This window comes from Tamandua tetradactyla, chromosome 2, assembly GCF_023851605.1.
Source record: "Tamandua tetradactyla isolate mTamTet1 chromosome 2, mTamTet1.pri, whole genome shotgun sequence".
Classification (NCBI taxonomy): Eukaryota; Metazoa; Chordata; class Mammalia; order Pilosa; family Myrmecophagidae; genus Tamandua; species Tamandua tetradactyla.
The window spans coordinates 222,396,814-222,423,764 of NC_135328.1; the positions used below are offsets into that span (position 1 = coordinate 222,396,814).

General features: G+C 49.4%; 1 protein-coding gene across 2 annotated transcripts in view; it reads left to right on the forward strand.

Annotated features, from left to right (window-relative positions):
* Nucleotides 1-2,385: 2,385 nt before the first annotated feature.
* The window catches only part of MMEL1 (membrane metalloendopeptidase like 1), a 52,271-nt gene continuing 27,705 nt past the window's right edge, over nt 2,386-26,951 (forward strand). Inside the window, exons 1-2 of one of the 2 annotated variants that reach the window (XM_077151539.1) lie at nt 2,386-2,543; nt 6,880-7,044. In XM_077151539.1, the coding sequence (XP_077007654.1) occupies nt 6,888-7,044 (157 nt within the window). In that variant the 5' untranslated portion in view covers nt 2,386-2,543; nt 6,880-6,887. The remainder of the gene's footprint in view (nt 2,544-6,879; nt 7,045-26,951) is intronic. The other variant, XM_077151538.1, reaches the window with a different exon arrangement.

Here is a 26,951-nt window from a genome sequence, read left to right on the forward strand (position 1 = left end):
AGTTGATTGCATCCACAGTCAACAAAGGGGGTTCCCTTCAGCAATGAGGGGACTCTCCTCATCCACTCAGTTGGAGGCCTTAAAGCGAGAGCAGTCAGAAATAATCTCTATCTCTGCTTCAACCAGCTTCTCCTGGAGAATTCAATGTCACATCCATAGTTTCCAACTTGTGGGATTTGGACTTGCTAATCCCACAGTCATGTGAGCCGATTCCTAGAATAAATCCCTCAGTAGTTACTCCAGTGCATGTGTGTGGATGTTTACGGGTCTCGCCTTGCTCTGGATCTGCCCTGCCATAAGCCAGACCTCTTCCAGCCTACCCATGTCCTGTGAGTGGGCCACCTGTGCCCAGCCTGTGTGGCTCGGCAGATCCAGGGAGGGGGTGCGGCTAGGCAGGATGCAGCGGGGTGCGTGCAGTACAGGACTGTCACCAAACCGCCCAGGCCGAGGAAGGCAGCAGGGAAGGACGGCACAGTGGTCAAGGGCAGGAGTCTGGGGCCTGGGCTGGCCACTGCAACAGCGTGACCACTGCCCACAGGCTGACGGTCTCTAGACACCGTCTGTCTGAGACCCTGACCTGGGAAGGGGTGGCCTGTCCCACCCGCTGGCGGGGGCCGTCCCCTTTCCTGGGCCCCAAGCTCACATCCCAGGCTCCCGCCCAAGCGAGAGGGAGCACGAGCAGGGACCGCAGACTACCCCGACCTCGGGGCCGCGCCCTGGAGAAAAGGGGAAGGTCCACCCTTCACGATGGTCCTGAGCCCCAGCCGTGGAGCGTCTGGGCGTCCTCCTGGGTGTCCGTGTGTCTGTGTAGTCCGCCTGGGCATCAGTGTGTCTGTGTAGTCCGCCTGGGTGTCTGCTGTATGTTTGCCTAGGCACCTGTGTGTCTATATGTCTGTCTATCTAGGTGTCTGTACACCTGTACAGGTGTCTGTGAGTCTGCACACCTGCCTAGGTGTCTGTGGGTCTGCCTGGGCATCTGTGAGTCTGCACACCTGCCTAGGTGTCTGTGGGTCTGCCTGGGCATCCGTGAGTCTGCACACCTGCCTAGGTGTCTGTGGGTCTGCCTGGGCATCCGTGAGTCTGCACACCTGCCTAGGTGTCTGTGGGTCTGCCTGGGCATCCGTGAGTCTGCACACCTGCCTAGGTGTCTGTGGGTCTGCCCCGGGCTGGGTGTGGCCTGCAGTGGGTGCAGTTGTGCGGGGAGTGGGGGGGGCTTGAGGGTGCCGTCCTGCTTGGCCCCGCCTCCCTCCCCCAGCCCCTGCCCCAGCGCTGCTGTGACCAGCAGGGCCCAGCCTAAAGCTCAGCCTCTTGCTGCCACAGGAGCGGCAGAGAGGGGAGAACCGGGAACAGGGCAGCCCCAGGCTTGGCTGGTCTCTTCTATCCCAGGCGCCGAGGTGGAGGTGGGCAATGGGGCCATGTTCCCGATACAGGCAGCCTGTGGGCCCAGGTGTCCACGTGGCTGAGCCCTGCACCCGGCACCTGGGGCCTGCCCAGAGGGACAGGGCAGCTCCAGTGGATGATGTGGCACACGGGTGGGCCACAGGAGCCGAGAGGGAAGGTGGGGCTGGCCCAGGGGCTCTGGGGGATGTGGGAGGACCCCGGCTCTGCAGCTGGCAGAAGAGAGGCGCTGGGAAACCCAGCCAGGATACAGGAGGTGCGGCAAGGGACAGATGGACATCAGAGGACCCACCACTCCCTGGGGTGCCCATGCTCCCAGAAGGCGCCCCTGGCAGCCAAGGGTCCCCCCGCCACCCCCAGGGGCCCTCGCCTCCCCAGACTGTGCTCCCTGAGGCCGCCTGGGGCCACTGGGGCCCTGCGGGGGTTGTTTCTGGACCTCAGGGCAGGCGGCCTCGGGACGGCCGGGCAGCTGAAGGCGACTCCCTGGACCGTGGGGTCAGGGCTGGGGTTTGAGCCCCAGCTTCAGGGCTCCATGGCGTGCACCCTCCAGGTGAGACTGGGCTGGGGGCCACAGAAAGGAGAGGAGGCGCCAGGAGCCAGCCGCAGGCGAGGGGCCATCCTGAAGGGCTGTATGCCCAGCCCTGGCCGATGCCCTCGCAGGGTGTCAGGGGTCCGGCCGGGAAGGCTGGCTCCGCGGGGCCTGAAACAAGTGGGCACTGCTCTGCCCAGCCCGGCCCTGCCCGGCCACCGCACGGCAGCCCCGACCCTGCCTCACAGGCAAGCCTTGACCAGGTGTGCGTGTGCGTGTATGTGTGTGCACGCACATGGGGGCGTGCAGCCGCGCCCCGCAGCCCTGAACACGCCCCACCCCGCAGCCCTCCGGACGAGCCGCTCCGGCCCCTCCCCACCCCCACGGAATGCCCTGACTGTGGGCACCAGAGATCACAGCCTCCGGGTGCCCCGACCGCATCACAATGGAGGCGGAAGCCCAGCGCCTGCCAGCCTCCACTCCGCTCGGCTCGGCCCCCAGAAGCCGCAGCCCTCTCCTCCTGGGAGTCCATCTGCCTGACCTGGTTGTCCCCAGCCCCAGGCCGCCTGCAGGGACCTGCCCGTGGGTGACGCTGCTGCTCCCAAGTGATCCAAAGGTGAGCCGCGCGGACAGCAGGACCCAGGGTGCGTGAAGGGCAGGGGGCTTCGCCTGCGCAGGGGGTGTCGCCCCTTCCCTGGAGAGGCCGCGGGCCCCGGCTGGGCAGAGCTGGGTCTCCCAGCCTTTTCAGCAGATGCTTCACAACCTCCCTCTGGCCATGGCTCAGCGTGGCCGCTGGTCCAGCAGGCCCCTTGGGCCCATCCTGCCCTCTCTAGTCCCTGGGGGTTAGGACTGCACGAAGCACCCAAAGGGCAGGAGAGATCATTCCCACTGAGCAATCAAAACCTGGCGAGGCCAGAGCTCCAAATGCCATGCCCGGCCATTCATTCACTCCTCACGTGTTCGTTTCCTGACACTGATGAGGCTCCCGGGGCCCGTGGGTGCTGGTGCAGGTGCTGGGGCACAGCACAGGTGAGACCCCTGACCCAGAGCTGACAGACGGTGGCAGGTAGAGATGGGGGGCTGGCAGGGTGCCGTTATCAGGCAGGGCCGGGCTTGCTCTCGTGGTACTGAGGTCGCCAAGAGGGTGGCTTTGAGCAAGAACTTGAAGGAGGCGAGAGGGAGTCAGGGCAAGGTCTGGGAACAGGGAAGCCCATGAAGAGCCTGCCCAGGTGTGGGGCTGTGGGGGGAGGGCTGTGGGGGGAGGGCTGTGGGGGGCTGGTGGGGGAGGGCTGTGCTGGTGGGGGAGGGCCTCCTGAGGTCACGGCCAGGGCCGGCTTCACCTTCGAGGGGAGCAGGGAGAGGCGACCTCCTATGCTAGGTTTGGGGCTCCCCTGAGAACCCTCTGCCGTGTGGGGTGGATCCAACGCTGGTGAGAGAGGGCCCGGCCGTTGGAAAGACAAAGGTTGGGGGCCAGGAGGGTGGGCGTGGACACAGGAGCTCAGCTTGGATGAATGGGTACGTGGGCCATACTCAAGGGAGAGACACCACGCAGGTCAGGGACGGGGACACCTGGCCAGAGGGGAGCTCGGGGCTGGACGGCAGAGCCCGGGCAGAGGGAGGCCAGCGAGGAGGGGCCAACGGGCAGAGGCAGAGCAGGGCACCCCGAGTGTCGGGGAGGCACGAGAGAACGGCCTGCCAGGGCATCTGCCCTGGCAGGAGGGCAGACTGGGACAGGACCGAGGTGCAGGTCCAGGCAAGGACAGGCAGCCCCGAGAGGGCTGGAGGGGGAGACCCAGCAGCAGTTTCTCTACCGGCGGGAGGACCCAGCCGAGAGGGCAGGACGGGCAAGGGCCCCGAGGGAAAGGTCCCCAGCAAGGAGAGCGTGGTGTGGGACTCGGGGGGCAGGAGGGGGTGCTGGCTTCTGGGCGCAAGGTCAAGGCAGGAGGGGGCGTGCAGGGGAAGGGTCCCGGGCGATGGCCACACCACTGGGACCCAGCCGGCTGGTGGTCACAGGGTCTGTTAAGTGGACATCTGGTCTCGCGTTTAGGGGGTTACCGGCCCCAGGTAACCCACGGGAGTGCCCAGTCTCACGGGGCCCGGGGGGCAGGACAAGTGCCCACCTCGCCCCGCCCCAGAGGGAGTGGGAGCTCAGGCCGGTTCTGGGAGATGGAGGGCTCCCAAGCATCCACCCACATGGGATTCTGCAGGAAATGAAAGCTTAAAGAACAAAAGGGGACTCGGGTCCCATGCACAGGGGTAAAGGGTGACCAGAGCCTGGGTTTGGGAACTGCGCAGTCCAATGAGGGGGTCCCGGCCCACCCAGCACAGGCGCTTTCCATGGGGCCACACCCCCTCGGCCTCGGGACACCCCCTCCCACAGGCTGTGCACGGCTGCAGGCCCCACTGCTCCTTCCCAGCATGGGGGTCCTGGCTCCCTTCCCCACAAAGTGCTGTGGGAGGCAGAACTCAGAGGGCGGGAGAAAGGACTGAAGTGTAGAGGGGGCTCGCGTGCTGGGCAGGGGCCACTACACGTGTGCCCCACACACACACACAGCCACCATCGCACGTGAATCCGAGAAGTACGGGCCTCATGGGGGCCGCGGGCCCAGGACAGGTCTGCCAGGGCAGCTCTCGGGTGTCCTGGCTGGGATCAGCCCCGAGGGGTGGATGGTGTTGGGCCAGGACAGAGGGAGGCACCAGGTGAGGGCACAGTGCAAGACAAGCCAGGACGCAGCCCGGGGAGAAAAGCCATGGGCTGCCCTGGGGCCCAAGGTCAGCCCCACCTTCTGTGACCTCATCGAGTCTCCCATGTTCTCTGGGCCTCGATACCCCCGTTTGCCCAGGGTGACATGTGAGAGCTTAGGAAAGCCTGAGGGCTTCCTGGAGGAGGCAGCATTTGAGAAGAGGTGGCAGTGACGCTGGATCTGCCCTTCAGCCCTCTGTATCAGGAAGCCTTGTTAGGACGGGAAGGAGCCGATCCTTCCCCCCACCCCACCCCACCCCCACCCAGCACACGGAATCCCTGCTCAGAACCCCCCAGAGGCACCCCCATCTTGCAGAACCAGCCCTGCACCACCCACAGCCATTCCCCAGGACACCAAATTCTGGGGGTTCTGAGCTTTTCAGTCTGGGGGCATGGGGACTTGGGAGCCCTGTCCAACATTAGGAATCTCAGGTTCAGCTGCACCCTGAAAGGCTGGGAACAGAGACTTGGGGTGCAGGGGGTTGACATTCAGGTCAACTCTTGGTGCCCCCCACACTGCCGCGGGGGCTCCGGGGTAGCCTCAGCCCTGTCTCGCCGGGGCCAGATGGACGGATCCAGCGGCAGGAGAGCATGGCCCTGCCTGCAGGGTCTCCTCATTGCCAGGGAACCCATCAGGCTGCAGCTGGCAGAGAAAGAGGGGTGCCCAGCATATTCCAGAACCTGGGACCCACAGGGCCCACCCTAACCGCAGAGCAGAGCCAGATTCAGTGTCACGGGGCCCAGGGGGTCTCAGGCCACAGAGTAGGGACAGCCAGTCTACAGCCTGCATGGGCCGGGGATGGGGGCTGGACTGGGAGGCGGGGGCCTGGGGTTTGGCCCCTTGCTGAGACTCGCTTGACGATCAGGGACTGCCGGGGTCATGTCTAAAGCCCCCACGGGGAGTGATGCCCAGAGAGGCTGGGACATGTCAAAGACAAAGGCAGCGGGGGACAGGACTCAGGCCAGACCCGCAGTGGGTGGCCAGGCTCAGAGCACTGAACCCAGCAGAGCCAGTCTCTGCCACCGGACACCTCTGAGGGTGGCCCAGCTGTCTTGTTCTCTCCAAGCCCCGACCCCACTGGGCATGGACGGGACACAGGCTCAGACCCCTGGGCGCGTCCCCACAAGGGCTGGAAGCTGCAGGCCCGAGAGGCAGCTCAGAGGCCAGCGAGGGGCGCCGGGACAGGCACTGACCGGCAGGAGCTGCCGCCTCTTCCAGCACACACTCACACATACACATGCGTGCACACATACACATTCTCACACTCACACGTGAACACTTATGATCTCATACACTTACATACCCAACACGCTCTTCCACGAATGCATTCATGCATAATACACTCACGTGTGCACACTCTCACAGGGAGACACTCATTCACACACACACATCCCACAACTCTCTCACACATGCACATACAAACTCACTCACACACATGCAGACCTGGAAGCTCGTAGCTGTGCATGTTCTTGTCCCCTCTCAGTCCCCCACCCAGCTCCAGGCAGCACCCCCTCTCCCACACCTGGCAGCAGCCCCACCCCTAGCCCACGTGTCCCCCCACCCTGCCCACTGCCTGCCCAGCTCGAGAACACAGTCCATCTGCGGTGACAAGGCAGAGACAGTGACAAGAGCTGCCCACCAGCCCAGAGACTGCAGAGCCTCTGGAGGCCGCACAGCCTTTTCCCACCCTGGGTTCCAGACAGAAAGTGGGCAGGGAGTCCAGTGGCCTAAGCCACCTCCCAGACCCAGCACCTAAGACACCTCCCCAGCCATGAGCAGCCCTGTGAGCTCCTCAGCCCAGGACTCGGCCACTGGCTTCCGCATGCAGACCCCACACCATGAGCAGGCTGGGCCCTGGGTCACCCTCAGCCAGAGGGTGGGCTGGGAGACAGGCTGACCACGTGGGAGGAGTGACCCAGCAGGCCTGGGCCCCGCCCCTGTCATGGACGCCCCTGGGCACTGGGAGCCTGGCACTGAGGGCTCGTGTGGGGAGGCTGAGACCCAGCCACGCTGGTGTGGGGTGGAGAGGTAGGAAAAGGCCGGTCGTTCAGAAAGGACCAAGTACTGCTCCCAGCCAGCGGCTGGCCCTTGCGGTCTCGGCCAGGGCCTTGGAGGTAGGCGCTAGCCACGTCCCCCTGCCCTGGCGCCCCTGCCTCCCTCCCGCCCTTGGTCTTTAGGGGCTCAGCCACACACTGTGCCCCTGTCTAGAGACGGTGATGGGCAAGTCGGAAAGCCAGGTGGAGATGGCAGAGAGGGCCGGCTGGCCTGGGAAGAAGGGCCGGCGCCTCCTGGAAGGGGGGCTGCTGCTCCTGCTGCTGCTGCTGCTGACCGGAGCCCTGGTGGCCCTGGGTGGCCTCTTGGCCACCAGCAGAGGTGAGTGAGGGGTCCCCCAGGACCGCCATCCCAGCTGACCCCAGCCAGCCCAAGCCCCTGGACTTTCGTGAAGGAGGCAGTCACGAGCGTGGCAGGTGCGTGCCCGCGGTGGGCGGGAGCGGGAGGCGGGGGGCTGCGCAAAGGCGGCTGAGGGGGCGCCGGGCGGGACGCCGGGACGGGCACTGACCTGCAGGGAGCCGCTGCTTCTTCCAGCAGCCTCTGCCCGGGGCTCCGCCGGGCCTCCCGGCTCTCGGGCTCCGCGCGGTCCCGCGAGGCCGCAGCCCCCGCACCCCGCCTGTCCCCTCCCGGCCCCGGCCCCGCTCGGGCTGCCCCCCGCCCGCCGTGGGAGGCGCATCCCCGCCGCCCGCGCGCGGCCGCTCCCGGCTCTGTGCAGTGCAGAGGCCGCGTCCCACGGCGGCGGGGACTGGCCGGGCTCGCCTGGCTGCCCCCACCGCCACCCGCACCGCCAGGTCCCGCGGGAGTCCCCAGCCCCTGCCGCCGAAGGAGCGCTGCGCAGTGTGGCTGCGGCCCGATGGCCCTCGGATCCCCTCCTGCAGTCGACGGCACTGCCCACCATGGGCGGGGACGGGGTGGGGAGAGCCCTGGGGAGCCCTCAGGGGACAAGCGCGCTTAGTTTTGAGGCTTCCAGGGGCAGGACTGACTCCCCCACCCCAGCTGAGGGTGCAAGGAGGATTTTTCTCTTCCGGGGAGGGCGAGGCACGAGCGCAGCGGGACGGGAGTGCACGCTGCCTTCAAGGCAACCCTCTCCAGTGGGGGGCTCTGCTTTATCCCACCTCTTCTGGGGACACTGAGGCCTCCAGGGTCTTGTAACCTGCCCAGATCCCCTGGCTGTTAAGAGGCCAAGGTCCACCCTGGGCGGTACGACCCCAGGTCCCTGCGCCGTCGGCAGCCATCCATTACCATGCAGTTAGTTACCCAGTGCCAGGGCCGCCTTTGGGCACCTGGAGTCTCCTGCGCAAGCCCCAGGGGCCGGGGTGGGATAGAGGTAGGGGCACCACACGCCCCGGTGGTCAAGCGGGGTCACCAGGGGAGGTGGAGACGGAGGTGCCCATGCTGAGCCCAGAAGGAGTGGGGTCCCAAGCTGCACCCATGCCTTGGCAACTTGAGCGGGCATCCCACCATCAGCCAGGCAAGCTGCATCCACGGGACCTCATTTCCTGACTTCACTTCCTGCCCATTTCAGGCCGTCGGGACTGACACGTCTCAGCCTTTTCAAAGATCCAACTTTGAGTTTGATTAATTCTCTGTATTGTATCTTTATTTCTATTTAATTTATTTCTGACTTTACCCTTAGTGTTGCTTTCCTTTTATTTTTAGATTTCCTCCACTGTTCTCTGTCTGATTTCTTAGCCTGTTTACTTGGCTAGTTAGTTCTCTTCTTTCTAATATAAGTATGTAAACTTAAATATTTCCTTCGAGGTGCCATTTTGGCTCAATGTCAGAAGGTTTTATGTACAGTGTTATCATTTATTTCCAAGTATTTTCTCATTTCTGCTATGATTATTGTTATTAATTCATGCGTTATTTACAAATCTTTCTTAATTTCCAGATGCATGCTTTTTGGGGGGTGGGGGTTGCCATTATTACCTTTTTAAATAGATTGCTAACTTAATTACATTATCAGAACTATGGTTCATGTTATATTAGTTCTTTGGTGTTTGTTGACGCTTGTTTAGGGCTAACAGTCATTTTTATAAGCAATTCATGTGTGCTTGTGGAATGTAAGTTGTTAAATGAAAGCTTTTATATATAGTTAATCAATCAAATCTTCTATATATTTGCTGTTTTTCATTTGTTTGATCTTTCCATTATTGACAGATGTGTGTTAAAATCTTGCACTATTGAGTAATTTCTCCTTGTATTTATCTGAATGTTAATTTACCTATTTTAAAACAACATTATTCAGTGAATACAAATTTAGAATTGGTCTATCTTCCTAAACTGTCTTTAATTGTGTAATAATCCTCCCTGTTTTAATAGTGCTTTTTTGCTTCAAATTTTATTTTGTTTGACATAACTAGTAATAACTCATGAATATTTGATTGGCTTATTTTTCTACTCTTTTTCTTTGAACTTTATCATATCTTTAGTTTTGGATGTGTCTCTTGTAACAGTGCACAACTGGATTTTGGTTTTTGTCTGTCTGGCAATCTCTGTCTTTTAGCTGAAGGATTTAGTCTACTTACATTTATTGTGATAACTGAACGTATTTTTTTCCATTTTGTTTTATGCTTCTTCTGCCTCTCGTTTCCACTTCCTTTCCCTCTGTTGTACTGATCTGTTATCTTTTCATTTCATTATCCCTCTACTAGCTTGGAAGTTTTATATTTTATGATTTTAATAGTTATCTTAAAATTTTTTGATTATTTATTATGCTTAAAGTTATAGATAAACATCATTAAGAAAATCAAATCTTTTCACAAAATTTACAATGAGAATCACTTCCCATGGCTCCATTCTTGGAATTCTGCTGCCCAGAAGCAACCACATTCACTGTCTGTCTAGCACAGGGGTTGGTAATCCATAGCCAATGTACCAAATCTTGCCAATTGCCTATTTTTTGTAAATAGAGTTTTATTGTAATAAAACCACACCCATTTGTTCACGCATTGTCTATGACTACTTTTGTGCTGCAACACAAATTGTCTGATAAAGACAGAGACTATATGTGTACCACAAAGCCTAAAGTATGCACTGTCTGGTCCTTAACAAAAAAATTTTTCAACCTCTGGACTTAGAGTATCTTGTGTGTCTAGACCTTATCCCTATACTCTTTTCTCTTTATTATACATTTTTAGATCACGAGAAGGCATTATAAGGGGGTGGCTAACACCCAGGCTCCTAATATGACAGCCAGGCTGGGCATCCCAGCTCTCCTGCATCCTGGCTGTGTGACCATGGTAGGTTTTCTCAACCTATCTGTGCCTCCATTACATTATCTGTGGAGGAAATAGTAGCATACACTTTAGAAGCTTATTTGAGAGTTAATGACTTCAGTGCATCAGTAACAGTCAAAAAAATGTCCATCATGCTGTACACGGTCAATAAATGTCAGATTCCATTACTGACTTCCTGGATACTCCTTAAGCCACCTGGGCTCACTCTACCAATTTCGGTTTACTGTAGCCTTGGGTTAAATCCACATCATCATTTACTATATTTATTTACTATGTAAGTTTTGTTCATAGCCGAGCTATGAAGAATAGTGAGATTATATTTCCTTTCTTTGTCATTATTTGGTATTCTGTCATTAATAGCTATCCTGTTTGAAGGCTTTCTTTTTCTCTTCTGTCAAATTACTTTTATTAGAAGGACTATCTTCTCCCATTTCAAATATAAGCCTCATGCTTGTAAAACATATTTTAGTTAATTGTGGAAAGTCATGGCATGTGGCTTACTTGTGTAAGGTAATGATAGTTCACAAATATCACTTATTGTTAATCACTGTACACGTAAACCAATTCAAACTGATATTTATAATTTTTTAAATTGTTTTCCCAAACTTTCCGACCTTTTCTCAAAAATCTTTTTTTTAAGTGAACAGCTTTTAATTTTGCACGACCAGATACAACTCGCTATTTTCTGCACAAAGTTATGAGCTTGAATTAAATAAGAGACCTCCTACTAGTTTCTAAACTGAAACATGGTTCAGAGCACGTGTATACTTTATCCTCTGCTGCTTGCTGGCTGTGTGGTCCTAGAGAACTTACTTCACCTTGTCTTGGTTTTTGCTTTTTTTGAAAGTGGACATTAGGCTAAAACTCTAAGACCATATTCATCTCTGAAATCCAGTGAGTCTATGAAGCTGCAGAAGAGGGCAATTCTTGTGCCGCTTTGCATTATTAGGCAGCTGATGTTTGATAACATGGCTTGAACCAACAAAAATATAAAGTATAATTATCTTTCCAAAATTCCAAGAATGCTAGAGCTGGATGACCCTGGCTGACCTCTCTCATCTCTAAAAAAAAAAGCATTTTCAGTGCCCTTCATTTCTATATGTAGATCCAAATTCCTTTCTGATATCTCTTTCCTTATTCATGAATTTCTTTTAACATTTCTTGTAGTTGAACTGTATTGGCAATGAATTCTCTCAGCCTTTGTTGAATTGAAAAGTTCTTTATTTCATCTTTATTTTTTAAAGGTATTTTTGCTGGGTATAGTATTATGGGTTAGCAAGTTTTTACTTTCTGTCACTCCATTTTCTTCTAGCTTTCATGTTACTGCTGAAATTCTTGTTTTTGTGTGTCAAGGAGTGATGTGTGCATACGTGTGTGTGTGTCGGTGCTCACTCTGCCTGTAGTTCTCTGGCTTTGTGGCTTCTCGTTTTTTAACTAATTCTGGAGAATTCTTAGCTATAGTCTCTTCAGATGATTCTTCAACTTCTTTCTCTGTTCTTTCTCTGACTCTAGTTGCATGAATGTTAGTCAGATATTATCCTATAGTATGAGGATGTTATTTTTATTTACCCTTTTATTCTTTGTAACTCAGTGTCATGGTCAGGTTCATGTGTCAGCTTGGCCAAGTGGTGGTACCTGTCTACCTAGTTGGGCAAGCGCTGGCCTGTCTGTTGCAATGAGGACATTTCATAGAATTAAATCATGATCACGTCAGCTGCATCCACAGCTGATCCCATTTGTAATCAGCCAAGGGGCGTGTCTTCTGCAATGAGTGATGCTTAACCTAATCACTGGAAGCCTTTTAAGGAGGATTCAGAAGAAACAGGTTCTCTTCCTGCTTTGGCCAAGGAGTTCATCCAGACCCTCCATCAGAATCGTCAGCTTCACAGGCTGCCCTGTGGATTTTGGGCTCTGCATTCCCACGGTCACGTGAGACACTTTTATAAATTTTATATTTGCGAGTGTTTCCTTCTGATTCTGTTTCTCTAGAGAACTCTAAATAATACAACTTGGTACCAGGAGTGGTTCTTAAGACACAGAATCTTAAAAATGAGTTTTTATGAATGGTTTTCTACTCTGACTGGACTCAAAGGCACTAAGGACTCTGATTCCCATAATCAGGATGACACTCCCAATCCATGGAGTGAGTTTGCAAAAGAGTCAAAATATCATCATTCGATTCTCCTAATGCTTTGCTTGTACGAAGCCAGACTCTGGGGGATAATGTTTTTGACACCTTTACAGAGTTTTGTGGAAATAAGAGTTATAGAGATGTTGGCTGGTTGTTGTTAGATACGCGGGCTACATTAAGGAGTGAAAGGGATGGGCTTAAGGCTTCAGACAAGAAGCTTAAGTGCCGTCTGACAGATGTAGACGTTTCTATGAATATCCTGAAGGAAAAATCTTATTTCCTATAGCCGTAGACTTGAGATCTCTGAAATCAGACTCAGAATCTTACTGTTAGAGTAGCAACTTTACAACGTAAACTGAAATCTCAGTCTTGCACGGTGTCTGCTGTTAAAGTGAGGGCACTGATTGGAAAGGAGTGGGACCCTGAAAAATGGGATGGTGACATATGGATTGATAATGATGTTGGGGGCGAGGTTGAAACCCTAGGTCATGCTGAGTCTTCTCTAGATAACCCTGTAATAGTCTGCCCTGAGGAAATAGCCGCCCCACCTCCAGCCTGCCTTGAGGAATTGGCCACCCAACCTCCTCCTGAAGGGATTAGCCCTAGAGTTATTAATCCTGTTTCACCAGATGAAACTGCAAATGAGACCCTGAGGCAAATGGCTTGGAAGATGTTTCTAATTCTTTTCATGACCCACCCCACCACCCGTCATTTCTTCCAGACCTATAACTAGACTAAAGTCCCAACAGGCCTCTAAAGGTGAGGTACAAAGTATCACACATGAGGAGGTACGTTATACTCCAAAAGAACTGTGTGAGTTTTCCAATTTATATGGACAGAAATCAGGGGAATATGTGTGGCAATGGATTTTAAGAGTGTGGGATAATGGTGGGAGGAATATAAGGCTGGATCAGGCTGAATTTATTGATATGGGCCCACTAAGCAGAGATTCTGCATTCAGTGTTATAGCTCGAAGGCTTAGAAAAGGTATTAACAGTTTGTGTGGATGGTTGGTTGAAACATGAATCAAAGGTGGCCGACATTACCTGAGGTTGAAATGCCAGAACTGCCCTGGTATAATGTAGATGAGGGATCCAGAGGCTTAGAGAGATTGGAATGTTAGAGTGGATTTATCATGCAAAGCCTGCTCTTATACCCCAGGAATGTCCAGAGGATGCACCTTTTATCAGAACAGTGAGAAATAAATTTGTGAGACTAGCACCATCATCCCTAAAGAGCTCTGTAGTTGAACTTCTCTGTAGGTCAGATATTACTGTAGGAACTGCTGTCACTGAGCTGGAATCCTTAAACACAATGGGGATGACCAGATCCCAAGTTGGCAGAAGCCAGGTGGCAGCACTTAATCGCCAAAGACAGGGTAGATGTGGCTACTATAATAGACAGCAAACTCAAAGCAGGAGTCAAAATTATATGAGTTGTAGTAAATCACGGGGTACCTAGAAATACAATAGAAGGGCAGTCTACTAAATTCTTGTTCGAGCTGTATAAACAAAAGAGTTCTAGGTCAAGTGAACAGAAGTCTAACTCAAAATACAAAAACACGGAGTCATGGTCCCTTAATCAGTTTCCAGACTTGAGACAGTTTACAGACCCTAACCCCCTTGAATGAAGGGGAGCCCAGGTCCCTTTGGGGGAGAACCCTGTTACACTGCCACAAATTTATACTGTTAATCTTCCTCTGAGCTTTCCCCAAGGAGACCGATGGCCTTTTACCAGGGTAACTGTGCACTGGGGAAAAGGAAATGATCAGATATTTCGGGGATTATTAGACACTGGTTCAAAAGTGACATTAATTCCAGGGGACCCAAAACGTCACTCTGGTCCACCAGAGTGGGGGCTTGTGGAGGCCAGGTCATCAATGAAGTTTTAGCTCAGGTCCACCTCACAGTGAGTCCAGTGGGCCCCTGAACCCATTCTGTTGTTATTTCCCAGTTCCAGAATGTATAATTGGAATAGACACACTGAGCAACTGGCAGAATCCCCACATTGGCTCTCTAACTCATGCAGTGAGGGCTATTATGGTGGGAAAGGCCAAGTGGAAGCCACTAGAACTGCCCCTACTGAGCAAAATAGTAAATCAGAAGCAATACCAGATTCCTGGAGGGATTGCAGAGATTACTGCCACTCTTAAAGACTTGAAAGATACAGGGGTGGTGATTCCCACCACATCCCCGTTCAACTCTCCTATTTGGCCTGTGCAGAAGACAGATGGGTCTTGGAGGATGACAGTGAATTATTGTAAGCTCAACCAGGTGGTAACTCCAATTGCAATTGCTGTTCTAGATGTGGTATCATTGCTTGAGCAAATCAGTACATCCCCTGGTAGCTGGTATGCAGCTATTGATCTGGCAAATGCTTTTGTCTCAATAGCTGTTAGTAAGGACCACCAGAAACAGTTTGCTTTCTGCTGGCAAGGTCAGCAATATACTTTCACTGTCCTACCTCAGGGTATATCAACTCTCCAGCCCTATGTCATAATCTTGTCTGCAGGGACCTTGATCATTTCTCCCTCCCACGAGACATCACACTGGTTCATTATATTGAGGATATTATGTTGATTGGACTTAGCAAGCAAGAACTAGCAACTACTCTAGACTTACTGGTAAGGCATTTGCATGTCAGAAGATGGAAGATAAATCCAACAAAAATACAGGGGCCTTCCAACTCAGTGAAATTTCTAGGTGTCCAGTGGTGTGGGGCATGTCGAGATATCCCTTCTAAGGTGAAGGATAAGTTGCTGCATCTGGCCCCTCCTACAACCAAAAAAGAGGCACAACACCTAGTTGGTCTCTTTGGATTTTGGTGACAACATATTCCTCATTTGGGTGTGCTACTCCAGCCCATTTATCAAGTGACCAGAAAAACTGCTAATTTTGAGTGGGGACCTGAACAAGAGGAGGCTCTGCAACAGGTCCAGGCTGCTGTACAAGCTGCTCTGCCACTTGGCCCATATGATGCAGCAGATCCAATGGTGCTGGAGGTGTCAGTGGCAAAGAGAGATGATGTTTGGAGCCTTTGGCTTGTCCCTAAAGGAGAATCGCAACACAGACCCTTGGGATTTTGGAGCAAAGCCTTACCGTCTGCTGCGGCTAACTACTCTCCTCTTGAGAGACAGCTTTTGGCCTCCTACTGGGCCTTAGTAGAGACTGAACGCTTAACCTTGGGCCACCAAGTTACCATGGGACCTGAGTTGCCTGTCATGAGCTGGGTGTTGTCTGACCCACCAGGCCATAAAGTTGGGCATGTGCAGCAGCACTCTATTGTAAAGTGGAAATGGTCTATACAAGATAGGGCCAAAATGGTAAATACATGAAGAAGTGGCCCAAATGCCCGTAGTCTCCACTCCTGCCACATTACCTTCTCTTTCCCAGACCAGAGCTATGGCCTCTTGGGGAGTTCCTTACAGTGAATTGACTGAGGAAGAGAAAACTCGGGCCTGGTTTACAGATGGTTCAGCACGATATGCAGGTACCACCCGAAAGTGGACAGCTGCAGCATTACAACCCCTTTCTGGGATGTCCCTGAAGGACAGTGGTGAGGGGAAATCCTCCCAGTGGGCAGAACTTCGAGCAGTGCACCTGGTTGTTCATTTTGCTTGGAAGGAAAACTGGCCAGAGGTGCGTTTGTATACTGACTCATGGGTTGTTGCTAATGGTTTGGCTGGATGGTCAGGGACTTGGAAAGACCATAATTGGAAAATTGGTGGCAAAGAGGTCTGGGGAAGAAGTATGTGGATAGACCTTTCTGAGTGGGCTAAAAACATGAAGATATTTGTGTCCCATGTTAATGCACACCAGAGGGTGACTTCAGCAGAGGAAGATTTTAATAATCCAGTGGATAAGATGACCCATTCTGTGGATACCAGTCAGCCTCTTTCCCCAGCAACTCCTGTTATTGCCCAATGGGCTCATGAACAAAGTGGTCATGGTGGTAGGGATGGAGGTTATGCATGGGCTCAGCAACATGGACTTCCACTCACCAAGGCTGACTTGGCCACAGCCACTGCTGAGTGCCCAATCTTCCAGGAGCAGGGCCCCACACTCAGCCTTCAGTATGGCACCATTCCCTGAGGTGACCAGCCAACGACATGGTGGTAAGTTGATTATATTAGACCACTCCCTTCATGGAAGGGGCAGCGATTTGTTCTAACTGGAATAGACACATACTCTGGATATGAGTTTTGTTTTCCTGCATGCAATGCTTCTGCCAAAACTACCATCCGTGGGCTTACAGAATGCCTTATCCATTGTCATAGTACTCCACATAGCATTGCTTCTGATCCAGGAACACACTTCACAGCAAATGAAGTGCGGAAATGGGCATATGTTCATGGAATTCTCTGGTCTTACCATGTTCCCCATCATCCAGAAGCAGCTGGATTGATAGAACGGTGGAATGGCCTTTTGAAAACTCAATTACGGTGCCAACTAGGTGGCAATACCTTGAAAGGCTGGGGTAATGTTCTCCAGGAAGCTGTAAATGCTCTGAATCAGCATCCACTGTATGGTGTTATTTCTCGCATAGCCAGGGTCCATGGGTCCAGGAACCAAGGGGTGGAAATGGGAGTGGTACCACCCACTATTACCCCTAGTGATCCACTAGGAAAATTTTTGCTTCCTGTCCCTGTGACCCTGAGCTCTGCTGGTTTACAGGTTTTAGTTCCAAAACAAGGAGTGCTTCCATCAGGAGAAACAACAATGATTCCACTGAACTGGAAACTAAGACTGCCACCTGGTCATTTTGGGCTACTCATGCCCCTGGATCAACAAGCCAAGAAGGGGAATGCATTATTGTCTGGGGTGACTGACCCTGACTATCAAGGGGAAACAAGACTGCTACTATACAATGGAGGTAGAGAAGAGTTTTCTTGGAATATAGGAGATCCCCTAGGGCATCTTTTAGTACTACCATGCCCTGTGATTAAAATCAATGGAAAAGTACAACAACCCAATCCAGGCAGGGCTACCAATGGCTCTGAAACTTCAGGAATGAAGGTTTGGGTCACCCCACCAGACAAAGAACCACGGCCAGCTGAAGTGCTTGCTGAGGGTAAAGGGAACATGGAATGGGTAGTGGAAGAAGGTAGTGATAAATATGAACTTCGACCACGTGATCAATTACAGAAACGAGGACTGTAATGCTGTTTTGTTCCTGTTATTCTATTTAAGTTGTAAGATATCAAGTTTAAGAATGACTATTACCCAACTACTTGCACCCTATTCTGGAGAGATTTAATGTGTTTCCAGTTATATGCAGGACAGTTGAGTATTGTTAGGTGAAAGAAAGAATGTGTGTTTTATTGTGTTTTATTTAGAAATTAGGTATGGTTTAAGGTGATATTTATAGCTGCCAAGTTGACAAGGGGTGAACTGTCATGGTCAGGTTCATGTGTCAACTTGGCCAAGTGGTGGTACCTGTTTGTCTGGTTGGGCAAGTGCTGGCCTGTCTGTTGCAAGGAGGACATTTCATAGAATTAAATCATGATCACGTCAGCTGCATCCACAGCTGATTCCATTTGTAATCAGCCAAGTGGAGTGTCTTCTACAATTAGTGATGCTTAATCTAATCACTGGAAGCCTTTTAAGGAGGATTCAGAATAAACAGGCTCTCTTCCTATTTCAGCCCGCGAGCCTCTCCTGTGGAGTTTGTACAGACCCTCCATCGAAATCGCTGGCTTCACAGCCTGCCCTGTGGATTTTGGACTCTATGTTCTCATGGTTACGTGAGACACTTGTATAAATTTTATATTTGTGAGTGTTCCCTGTTGATTCTGTTTCTCTAGAGAACCCTAACTAATACGCTCAATTTGGAAAGTTTGGCCTAATTAGCCTCCAGGTTCACTGATTCTTTCCTCAGCTGCATCCAGTGTGCTGACAAATCGGGTCAAAGAAATTCTTCACCTGTAATAATGTGCTTTATATTTCTGATATTTCCATGTGACTCCTTTTTATAGTTTCCATCTCTTGGCTGAAATTTTCTGTCTGTGTGTGTTTTGCATCTTGTCCCAAAATTGACATTTTAATCCGAGTCATTTTAAAGGCCCTCTCCAATAGTGCCCAAATCTGGGCTTCTCTGAGTCACGTTCTATTGGTTGCTTTATCCCTTGACAATAGATTGCTTTTTCTTGCCTTTCTTCCGTGTGTCATAATTTCTTCCTGGATGGTGGACATCATGTGCAGAAGAGCAGAGGCCACAGTCAATGATATTTGCACCCAGAAATGGGCACACGTTGTCTTCTGCCAGGTGGTCAGTGTGGCAGTGAGTCAGTCCAGCCAGGAGTCAGCTGATGTTGGGTTTTGTCACCTCCAGATCACCGGACATTTAAACCCCTCCTGAGCAGTGGGTCGTCATTGCCCTATGCTTAGAGCAGTGGCTCAGGGTGCCAGTGTGTTTCTCCTATTCCTGTTCCACCCCGGCTCTCAGAGGCCCCTGTGCCTGGGTCACGGTCATGGACTGTGGTGGTGTTGCAGTACTAAGCCCCCGCTGGGGGTAGAGCGCTCTCGGCATTCTCCCCATCCCCGCACCACCAGCCTCTGCCTTTCACCCAAGGCTCGCCTTGGGCAGGAGAGCGCTCCCTGCTCCATTCCGCTCACACCTCTACCTGGTGCTGGGCAAGGACCCTGAGCCCCTGGCGACTGCCTGCCCCGCTCCCCCAGGCAGAGGATTTCCTCTCCTCACCCTGCTCCAGAGTAGTAGATTTCTGCCTGTCCCGGAGGTGGGAGGACCCCACTGCCTTAGGCGTTTCATTCCTATAAGAGAAGAAGGAGGGCTTCGCACCTGTGTCTCCAAGGAGCATCTCTCTGGTCTTCTGACCTGCCCTGATGTTTCTCACACACCTGGTGAGGGCCCCAGGAAAGAAGGTGCAAGTGCAAAATCCCCTTCTGTGGACCACCACCAACTGTTCCTAACTGAAGTGCTAACCCATACGCGACCTGTAAGATTTGTTAGCTGATGGCTCCTGACCCACCTGTGTCGCGACCAGCTCTTGTTCTGGGCTGTGTCATGCTGTGTCATAGCTGAAGCCATCATGTGTCGTCTCTCCGTGGACGCCCTTGTCAGTCTGCAGTGGAGTTGTCCTGGTTGCCTGGTGACATCAACTCTTGGGTGGACTCCAGAGAAGTTATGCTGTTTGTAAATTATCTGGCTTTTTCTTATCAAGATGAGGAACATATTCTCTTGTGGCTTCCAATGTCCTAAGTATAGCAGAACTTCTCTACCTTAAATTTTTATACTCCTATTTAATGTGATAAAGTATTAAGCTAATGAATATATCTGCCCTTCTTCCACACCATACAAGGACTTTAGGTCTTCTCACACCCATCCCCCAGCGCAAATGTAATTCCTGTTGGGTATCTGGTTTCTGGTGTATATATTACCCACTAAATGCAGGCAGCATCATTATTAGATCGGCCAAGGTTAGTTTACATTTTCTCATGTGCATCATTCTTCCTACATCCCAGGCATCCCTGATGAGGCAGTTTCCCTTCATTCTGAAGTGCACATTTTAGACATTTAATAATCAAGCGTTGTCTGCGGAGCAGAGGTGCCTGCATTGTCCCAGAGCTGGCTCGAAATACGGGAACTCGCAGCTCCCTCCAGACTCGCTTCACTTCCCAGATGCTCGGAGCAGCCTGGGCAGTTGCTGAGACCCACATTGGGGAAGGGATAGGAGTGCGCAAGGCAAGGCCTGGTTCCTGCATGTGTACCTTCATCTCCACCGGGCGAGTTTCAGGAACGTGCTTTCAGATAACCTTTCATCAGTCAACTCTTAGTTTTTGTCTGAAACTGACTTCATTTAGCGGTCACCCTTGGGTAATCGTTTAGCTGGTTAAATAAAACTGGACTTGGAGTTATTGTCTCTCTATATGTTGAAGATTTCGTTCCACTGTCTTCTGACTTCTGTTGGTTGTGCCATGGAATGACTTCTCAGGCTAATTGTCATTCTTTTGCGTGGTGAGCTGTCGTCAGTATTCTGCATTGTTAGTGTGAGATGTTTCTTTTTCTCTGTCCTGCTTTGGATTAGCTGTGCTTTCTGAATCCAAGAATTAATGACTTCTATCAATTTTGAAAATTTCAGCCAGTCTTTTGTTAGTATTGTGCCTTCCATATTCCCTCTAACCTCTCTTTCTAAAGTTCTGATCATATAAGCTTGATTTCTCTCACTCTATCCTTCATGTCTCTGACATTTTCTTTCACATTTCCATGTCTCTTTTCTGCATCCTTGGTAATTTTGTTTAAACCTAGTTTCAATTCACTGACTCTCTCTCCGGATTTGTTTTATCGGCCATTTAAGCTATCCATTTAGTTGTGCATTTTTAAACCTCACAAATGCTTTTTTATTTCTAGAATGACAATAAATATTTTCAAATCTACAATTAGTTATTTTGTTATGATTCCCTTGCCCTTGTTTTCAATTCTTTTTAAATATTTCAGATTTACCTAGTTATTATCCTGCCAGTGGTTAGCGCTTGCTCCCTATCACAGCACGAAAACCCACGAGACTCAGAGGGCTCACGTCCTCCCATAACATCTCCCCACCCTCCATTCTGTTGGTCAAAGCAAATCACATGGGCAAACCCAGCATCATGAGATGGGAAGATATCCTCTGCCCATAGTGGCAAAGGCATGGACGCCAAGACGGTCCCCTTCGCATCGTGCAAGTCCACACTTAGAGCCACTGATGCCATCTTCCACAACTCCTCCATCCGATCATCCCAAACTCTGAGCTCCCTGGGGCTCTGGTTCGGCTGTTGACAGTTTCTCTCTCCTAGGAACTTGTCTGCTCATAAACACAGCTCATGTTGTCTGTGGGATCCTGGTGGCTGGGGCTGAGAAATTGCCCTCTGGAGGGTCCCTGCGTTGGTGTTCATCTGGCACCTGGGGAGGCTGTGAGCCTGGGGCCGCCGTAAATTAATTTCTCGGCTTGTGGTTCCCTTGACCACGCAGTCGTAGGAGCTCATCCACCACACCTGCCTGACAACCAGCCGCTGAGCACACACTCTCAGGGAAGGCTTGTGTTTTCCACTCAGCCAAACTCATTGCCAGCCCTCTTTTTTTAAAGAGAGAGAAAAGAAACATACAATTATTCAGATCAAGGTCAACCTTTAGGAAATCAAAAGTTTCTGAAGAAATGTCAAAATTCTTTCTTTTTTAACATTTTTTATTGTGAAATGAAACACATATACCAGAAAAAGCAATAAATTTTGAAATACATTGTAACAGGTAGTTATAGCACAGATTTCAGAGTTTGGTATGGGTCCTGAAATGTTCCACAATTTCAGGTTTTTCCTTTTAGCTGCTCCAAGACACTGGAGACTAACAGAAATATTAATATGATGACTCAGCACTCATACTCATTACAAGAAGTAAATCCTATCTTATCTTCTCTGCTATAACTCCTCCTTCTCCTTTGATCCTTCTCCCAATCTTTAGGGGTATTTGGGCTACTCCCATTCTAGCTTTTTCATGTTAGAAGGGGGTGTTGAATGTGGGATAAAGGATAGAACTAGTTGATGCTCTGGAGAGGTTGGCCCCTCTGGGTTTCAGGACCTACCTGGCCTAGGAAACATCTGGAGGTTGTAGGTTTCAGGAAAGTAATCTCAGTGCATGAACATTTTGCAGACACTCAGATAAAGCCCTCGGTGTTCTTTAGGGTTAATAGAAGTGCTTTTGGTTGGGGGTTGGCAAACCATGGAATTAACAATATCTAACTGAAGCTTATGTACGAGTAGCCTCCAGAATAGCCTCTCAACTCTATTTGAACTTTTTCAGCCACTGATACCTTATTTTATTACACTTGTTTTCCCCCTTTTGATTAGGAAAGCATTGTCGACCCCATGTTCATCCCTGGGAGTCCTCTCCCACAATGCCAGGGAAACTTTCACCCCTGGATATCATGTCCCACGTAGCGGGGAGGGCAGTGATTTCTCTTGCAGAGTTGGGCTTAGAGAGACAGAGGCCACATCTGAGCCACAGCAGAGGTTCCTCCAGAAGTAGGCTAAGCTTCTCCACTACCTGCAGGAGTGTCACCAGAGGAAGCCTCAGGATCCAGGGCTTGGCCTATTGACTTGACTTGGGAGTCCTTAATGTTTGAGACAGTTATCAGCGGTTTCCCGGCGGTAAACTTTAGGAGTTTCGTACTTTTCACCCAGTCCTTCAAGGGACTTTGCAATACTTTTTAATTATCTGCCCAACAAACTCTGGTATCTGGGCATTACCTTAAGCCATATGGAATCACAAGCCCTCACTCCCATTCTGGGCTCCATGCGTTCGGGTTGTTTGAATGATCTATCCAGGCAGGTTGAGTTAGATTATGTGCTACAGAAAATTTAGGTTTGGGACAAAAGAAACCTCTCTTCCTGTGGTCCCATCGAGTAGGTGAAGTTCTAAGATACAGACAATGTCCTCTTTACCCCCGTATTCTGACTCACCGTAGTCCCAGCCACATTGGCTTCATTCTTATCTCCGATTGAAGCCTGATCTCTTTTTTTGTTTCTTTAACAGCTGTTGTATGTGGCAATGCTGACTTCCAGAGTTGCAGAACTCCAACTCTGAGGCTCAGGTGTCACACAGGTAGCCGAAGTTCCAGGGAGATACCAGGTTCTACATATAGCCCAGCATCTCAGAATCTAGAAATAACATTAGCGGCTCTGAACCAAATGTGACTGCTCTAAGAGCTTACAATCTAGGCCCCAATTTTCTTGTAAGTATTCTCTAAAAGAGAACATAAAAAATTTGTTCTTTTGTTTCTGGCTTATATTGCGCTACATAATGTCACCAAGGTTCATTCGCCTCGTTGCCTGCTTCATGACTCCACTCTTTCTGTGGCCACACAATATTCCATCACATGTGTACACTGCAGCTCACCATTCTCTTCTCAGACACCTCCAGCAATTGGGCATCAGGATAACGTCCAACGTCAACACTCTACGTCTCACGTTACCCTCACGTCATTGTCCAAATATCAACTCTCTCAATTTTAGACAATTTCCATTGCTTCAAAGAGAAAACTAACCAATAACCCCCACGCCAAATAGAAAATCCCAAACTCCCCTTAACTCTTGTCCTCTCCACACCAAATTACTTACCCCTGGTGTTGCCATGTGCTGTTGATGTCTTCCTGCTATATACAGACTGTAGCATGCAATAGTAGTGTTCCCCCAAACCCCTCTATTATTGACTCTCTGTACAAGATTCATAACTTTGAAGTAGTTCATGCAAGAACTTATTTATATTTGTGGTATTAATTGGTGGGACACATGGCTCTATACATCCCCTTTCAATCATGTTCACTTTTAATATAGCAATTTATTTATAGACCCACTGTTCTAGTTTGCTGGCGGCCGGAATGCAACACACCAGAGATGGATTGACTTTTAATAAAAGGGGATCTATTTCATTAGTTCTTCAGAGTAAAGGCAGCTAACTTTCATCTGAGGTTCTTTCTTACGTGGGAAGGCTCAGGATGGTCTCTGCTGGCCTTCCCTCCAGGCCTCTGGGTTCCAACAACTTTCCCCAGGGTGATTCTTTTCTGCATCTCCAAAGGCCTGGGCTGAGCTGTGAGTGCTGAGATGAGGTATGCCGAGCTGCCTGGAATGTGCTATGTCGTGCTCTCTCATTTAAGCACCAGCCAGTTAAGTTAAACATCATTCATTGCAGCAGACACGCCTCCTAGCCAACTGCAGATGTAATCAGCAACAGATGAGGTTCCCACGCCATTGGCTCATGTCCACAGAAACAGAACTAGGCACCTTCACCTGGCCAAGTTGACACCTGAATCTAACTACCACATCCACTAAGGAGCTACCTTCACTTCTATCCATTCCCTTATATTTAAGTTCAACCTCATTAGCTAACCATCCAGCCATCTCGAGCTTCTGTGTATCTCTAGGCCTCTATATTCTGTATTATAAACCTCTGAGTTTACCTTTACCAAAGTCATAATAGCGAAATCATACAGTATCTGTCCTTTTGTGTCTGACATTTCACTCAGCATTATCTCCTCAAGGCTCATCCATCTTTTCTTGTGCTTCAGGACATCATTTTGTCTTACTGCTGCATAATATTCCATCATGTGTATATATCACATTTTGTTTATCCACTCGTCTGTTGATGGGCACTTGGATTGTTTCCACTTTTGCCAATTGTGAATACTGCAGCTATGAACATTGGTGTGCAAATATCTGTGTCACTGCCCTCGACTCCTCTGGGCATATACCAAGTAGTGGTATTGCTGGGTCATCGGGCAACTCAATATTTAGTTTTCTAAGAATGACCAAACTGTCTTCCACAGTGGCTGCACCACTATACATTCCCACCAGCAATGAACGAGCATTCCAATTTCTCCACATCCTCTCCCACATTTGTAGTTTCCTGTTTGTTTAATAGCAGCCATTCTTATAGGTGTGAGGTGGTATCTCATTGAAATCCTGAGCTGCATTTCCCTTACGGCTAATGAAAATAAGCATCTCAAGTAATAGGGGGAACAAATGTTAAAATAAATTTAGTTTGAAATGCTAGTGATCAATGAAAGGGAGGGGTAAGGGGTATGGCATGTATAAATTTTTTTCTGTTTTAATTTTATTTCTTTTTCTGAATTGATGCAGATGTTCCAAGAAATGATCATGATGATGAATATGCAACTATGTGATGATATTGTGAATTACTGATTATATATGTAGAACGAAATTAGGAATGTTTGCGTTTGCTTGGTGTTTTTTGGTATTTAAAAAAATAAAATAAAATAATTTAAAAAAAAGAAAATTAGCATCTCTTCATGGGCTTTTAAGCCATGTGTATTTGCTCTTTGGAAAAATGTCTTCATATCTTTAGCCCAATTCGTAATTAGGTTGTTTGTTCTTTTGATGCTGAGTTGTTTGATTTCTTTATGTGTACAGGATATCAAGCCTTTATCCATATATGTGATTTCCAAATATTTTCTCCCATTGAGTTGGCTGCCTCTTTACCTTTTGGGGGCACAGAAGTTTTGATATTGAGGAGTTCCCCTTTATGTATTTTTTCTTTCATTGCTTGTGCTTTGAGTGTAAAGTTTACAAAGCTACTTCCTATTACTAGGCCTTAAAGATGTTTCCTTATATTTTCTTCTAGGAATTTTATGGTATTGGCTCATATTTAGGTCTTTGATTCACTTGGAGTTAGTTTTTGCACATGGTATGTGCTGATTTGAGGATTATGTACCCCAGAAAAGCCATGTTTTAATCCTGATCCATCCTGTGGAGGGAGACATTTCTTCTAATCCCTATTCAGTACTGCAGGTTGAAAACTTATTTAGTTATCTCCACGGAGATGTGACATGCCCAATGGTGGGTATAAATTGTCTTAGAGGGAGATGTGACTCCACCCATTCCAGATGGGTCTTGATTAGTTTACTGAAATCCTTTAAGAGAGGAAGCATTTTGGAGAGAGCAGATCCAGGAGAGGCACGAGACAGACCCACGAGAGCCCGCACAGCCAGAGACCTTTGGAGATGAAGAAGGAAGACATCCCCAGGGGAGCTTCATGAAACAAGAAGCCTGGAGAGGAAGCTAGCGGATGTCACCGTGTTCACCATGTGCCTTTCCAGTTGAGAGAGAAACCATGAACTTCATCAGCCTCTCTTGAGTGAAGATAACCTCTTGTTGGTGCCTTAATTTGAACATTTTTATAGACTCACTTTAATTGGAATCTTTTCTTGCCTTAGAATTGTAAACATGCAACTTAATAAATTCCCCTTTTTAAAAGCCATTCTGTTTCTTGTATATCGCGTTCAAGCAGCTAGCAAACTAAAACAGGGTGTAAGGCAAGTGTCCACTTTCATTATTTTGGCTATTGATATCCAGTTCTCTGATACTTGTTTATTGAAAAGACTATTCTGACCCAGTTCAGTGGATTTGGGGGCCTTGTTGAAGATAATTGACCATGGATTTGGTGGTCTATCTCTGCTCTCTTGATTTGATCAATCTTGATTGATTGGTCAATGCTTCTATCTTTGTGCCAGTACCATGCTGTTTTGAGCACTGTGGCTTTATAATATACTTTAAAATCAGGAAGTGTTTAGACTTCCCACTTTGTTCTTCTTTTTTAGGATATTTTTAGGTATGCAAGTTCTCTTTCCCTCCCAAATGAATTTGATAACTAGCTTTTCCAAGTCTTCAAAGTCAGTTGTTGGAATTTTTATTGGTATTACATTGAATCTGTAAATAGGTTTGGATAGAACTGGCACCTTAACTACATTTAACCTTCCTATGCATGAGCAGGAAATGTTTTTCCACTGATTTAGATCTTTGATTTCTCTTAGCAATGTTTTCTCATTTTTTGTGTACAAGTCCTTTATTTCCCTGCTTAAGTTTATTTCTAGATACTTGATTCTTTTAGTTGCTATTCTGAATGGAAGTTTATCCCTAATTGTCTCCTCAGTTAGGTCATTGCTAGTGTATAGAAACATTACGATTTTTGCTCATTAATCTTGTATCCCACCACTTTGCTGAATTTGTTTATTAGCTCAAGAAGCTTTGTCATAGATTTCTCAGGATTTTCCAAGTATAGTATCAGGACATCTGCAAATGATGAAAGTTTTACTTCTTCCTTTCCAATCTGGATGTCTCATTTCTTTTTCCTGCCTGATTGCTCTAGCTAGAACTTCTATTACAATGTTGAATAGTAGTGGTGACAGAGGGCATCCTTGTCCTGTTCCTGATCTTAGGGGGAAAGCTTTCAGTCTGTCTCCATTGAGTATGATGTTGGCTATGGGTTTTACATATATGTTTTTTATCATATTGAAGAAGTTTCCTTCAATTCCTACCTTTTGACTTTTTTATTATCAAAAAGGATGCTGAATC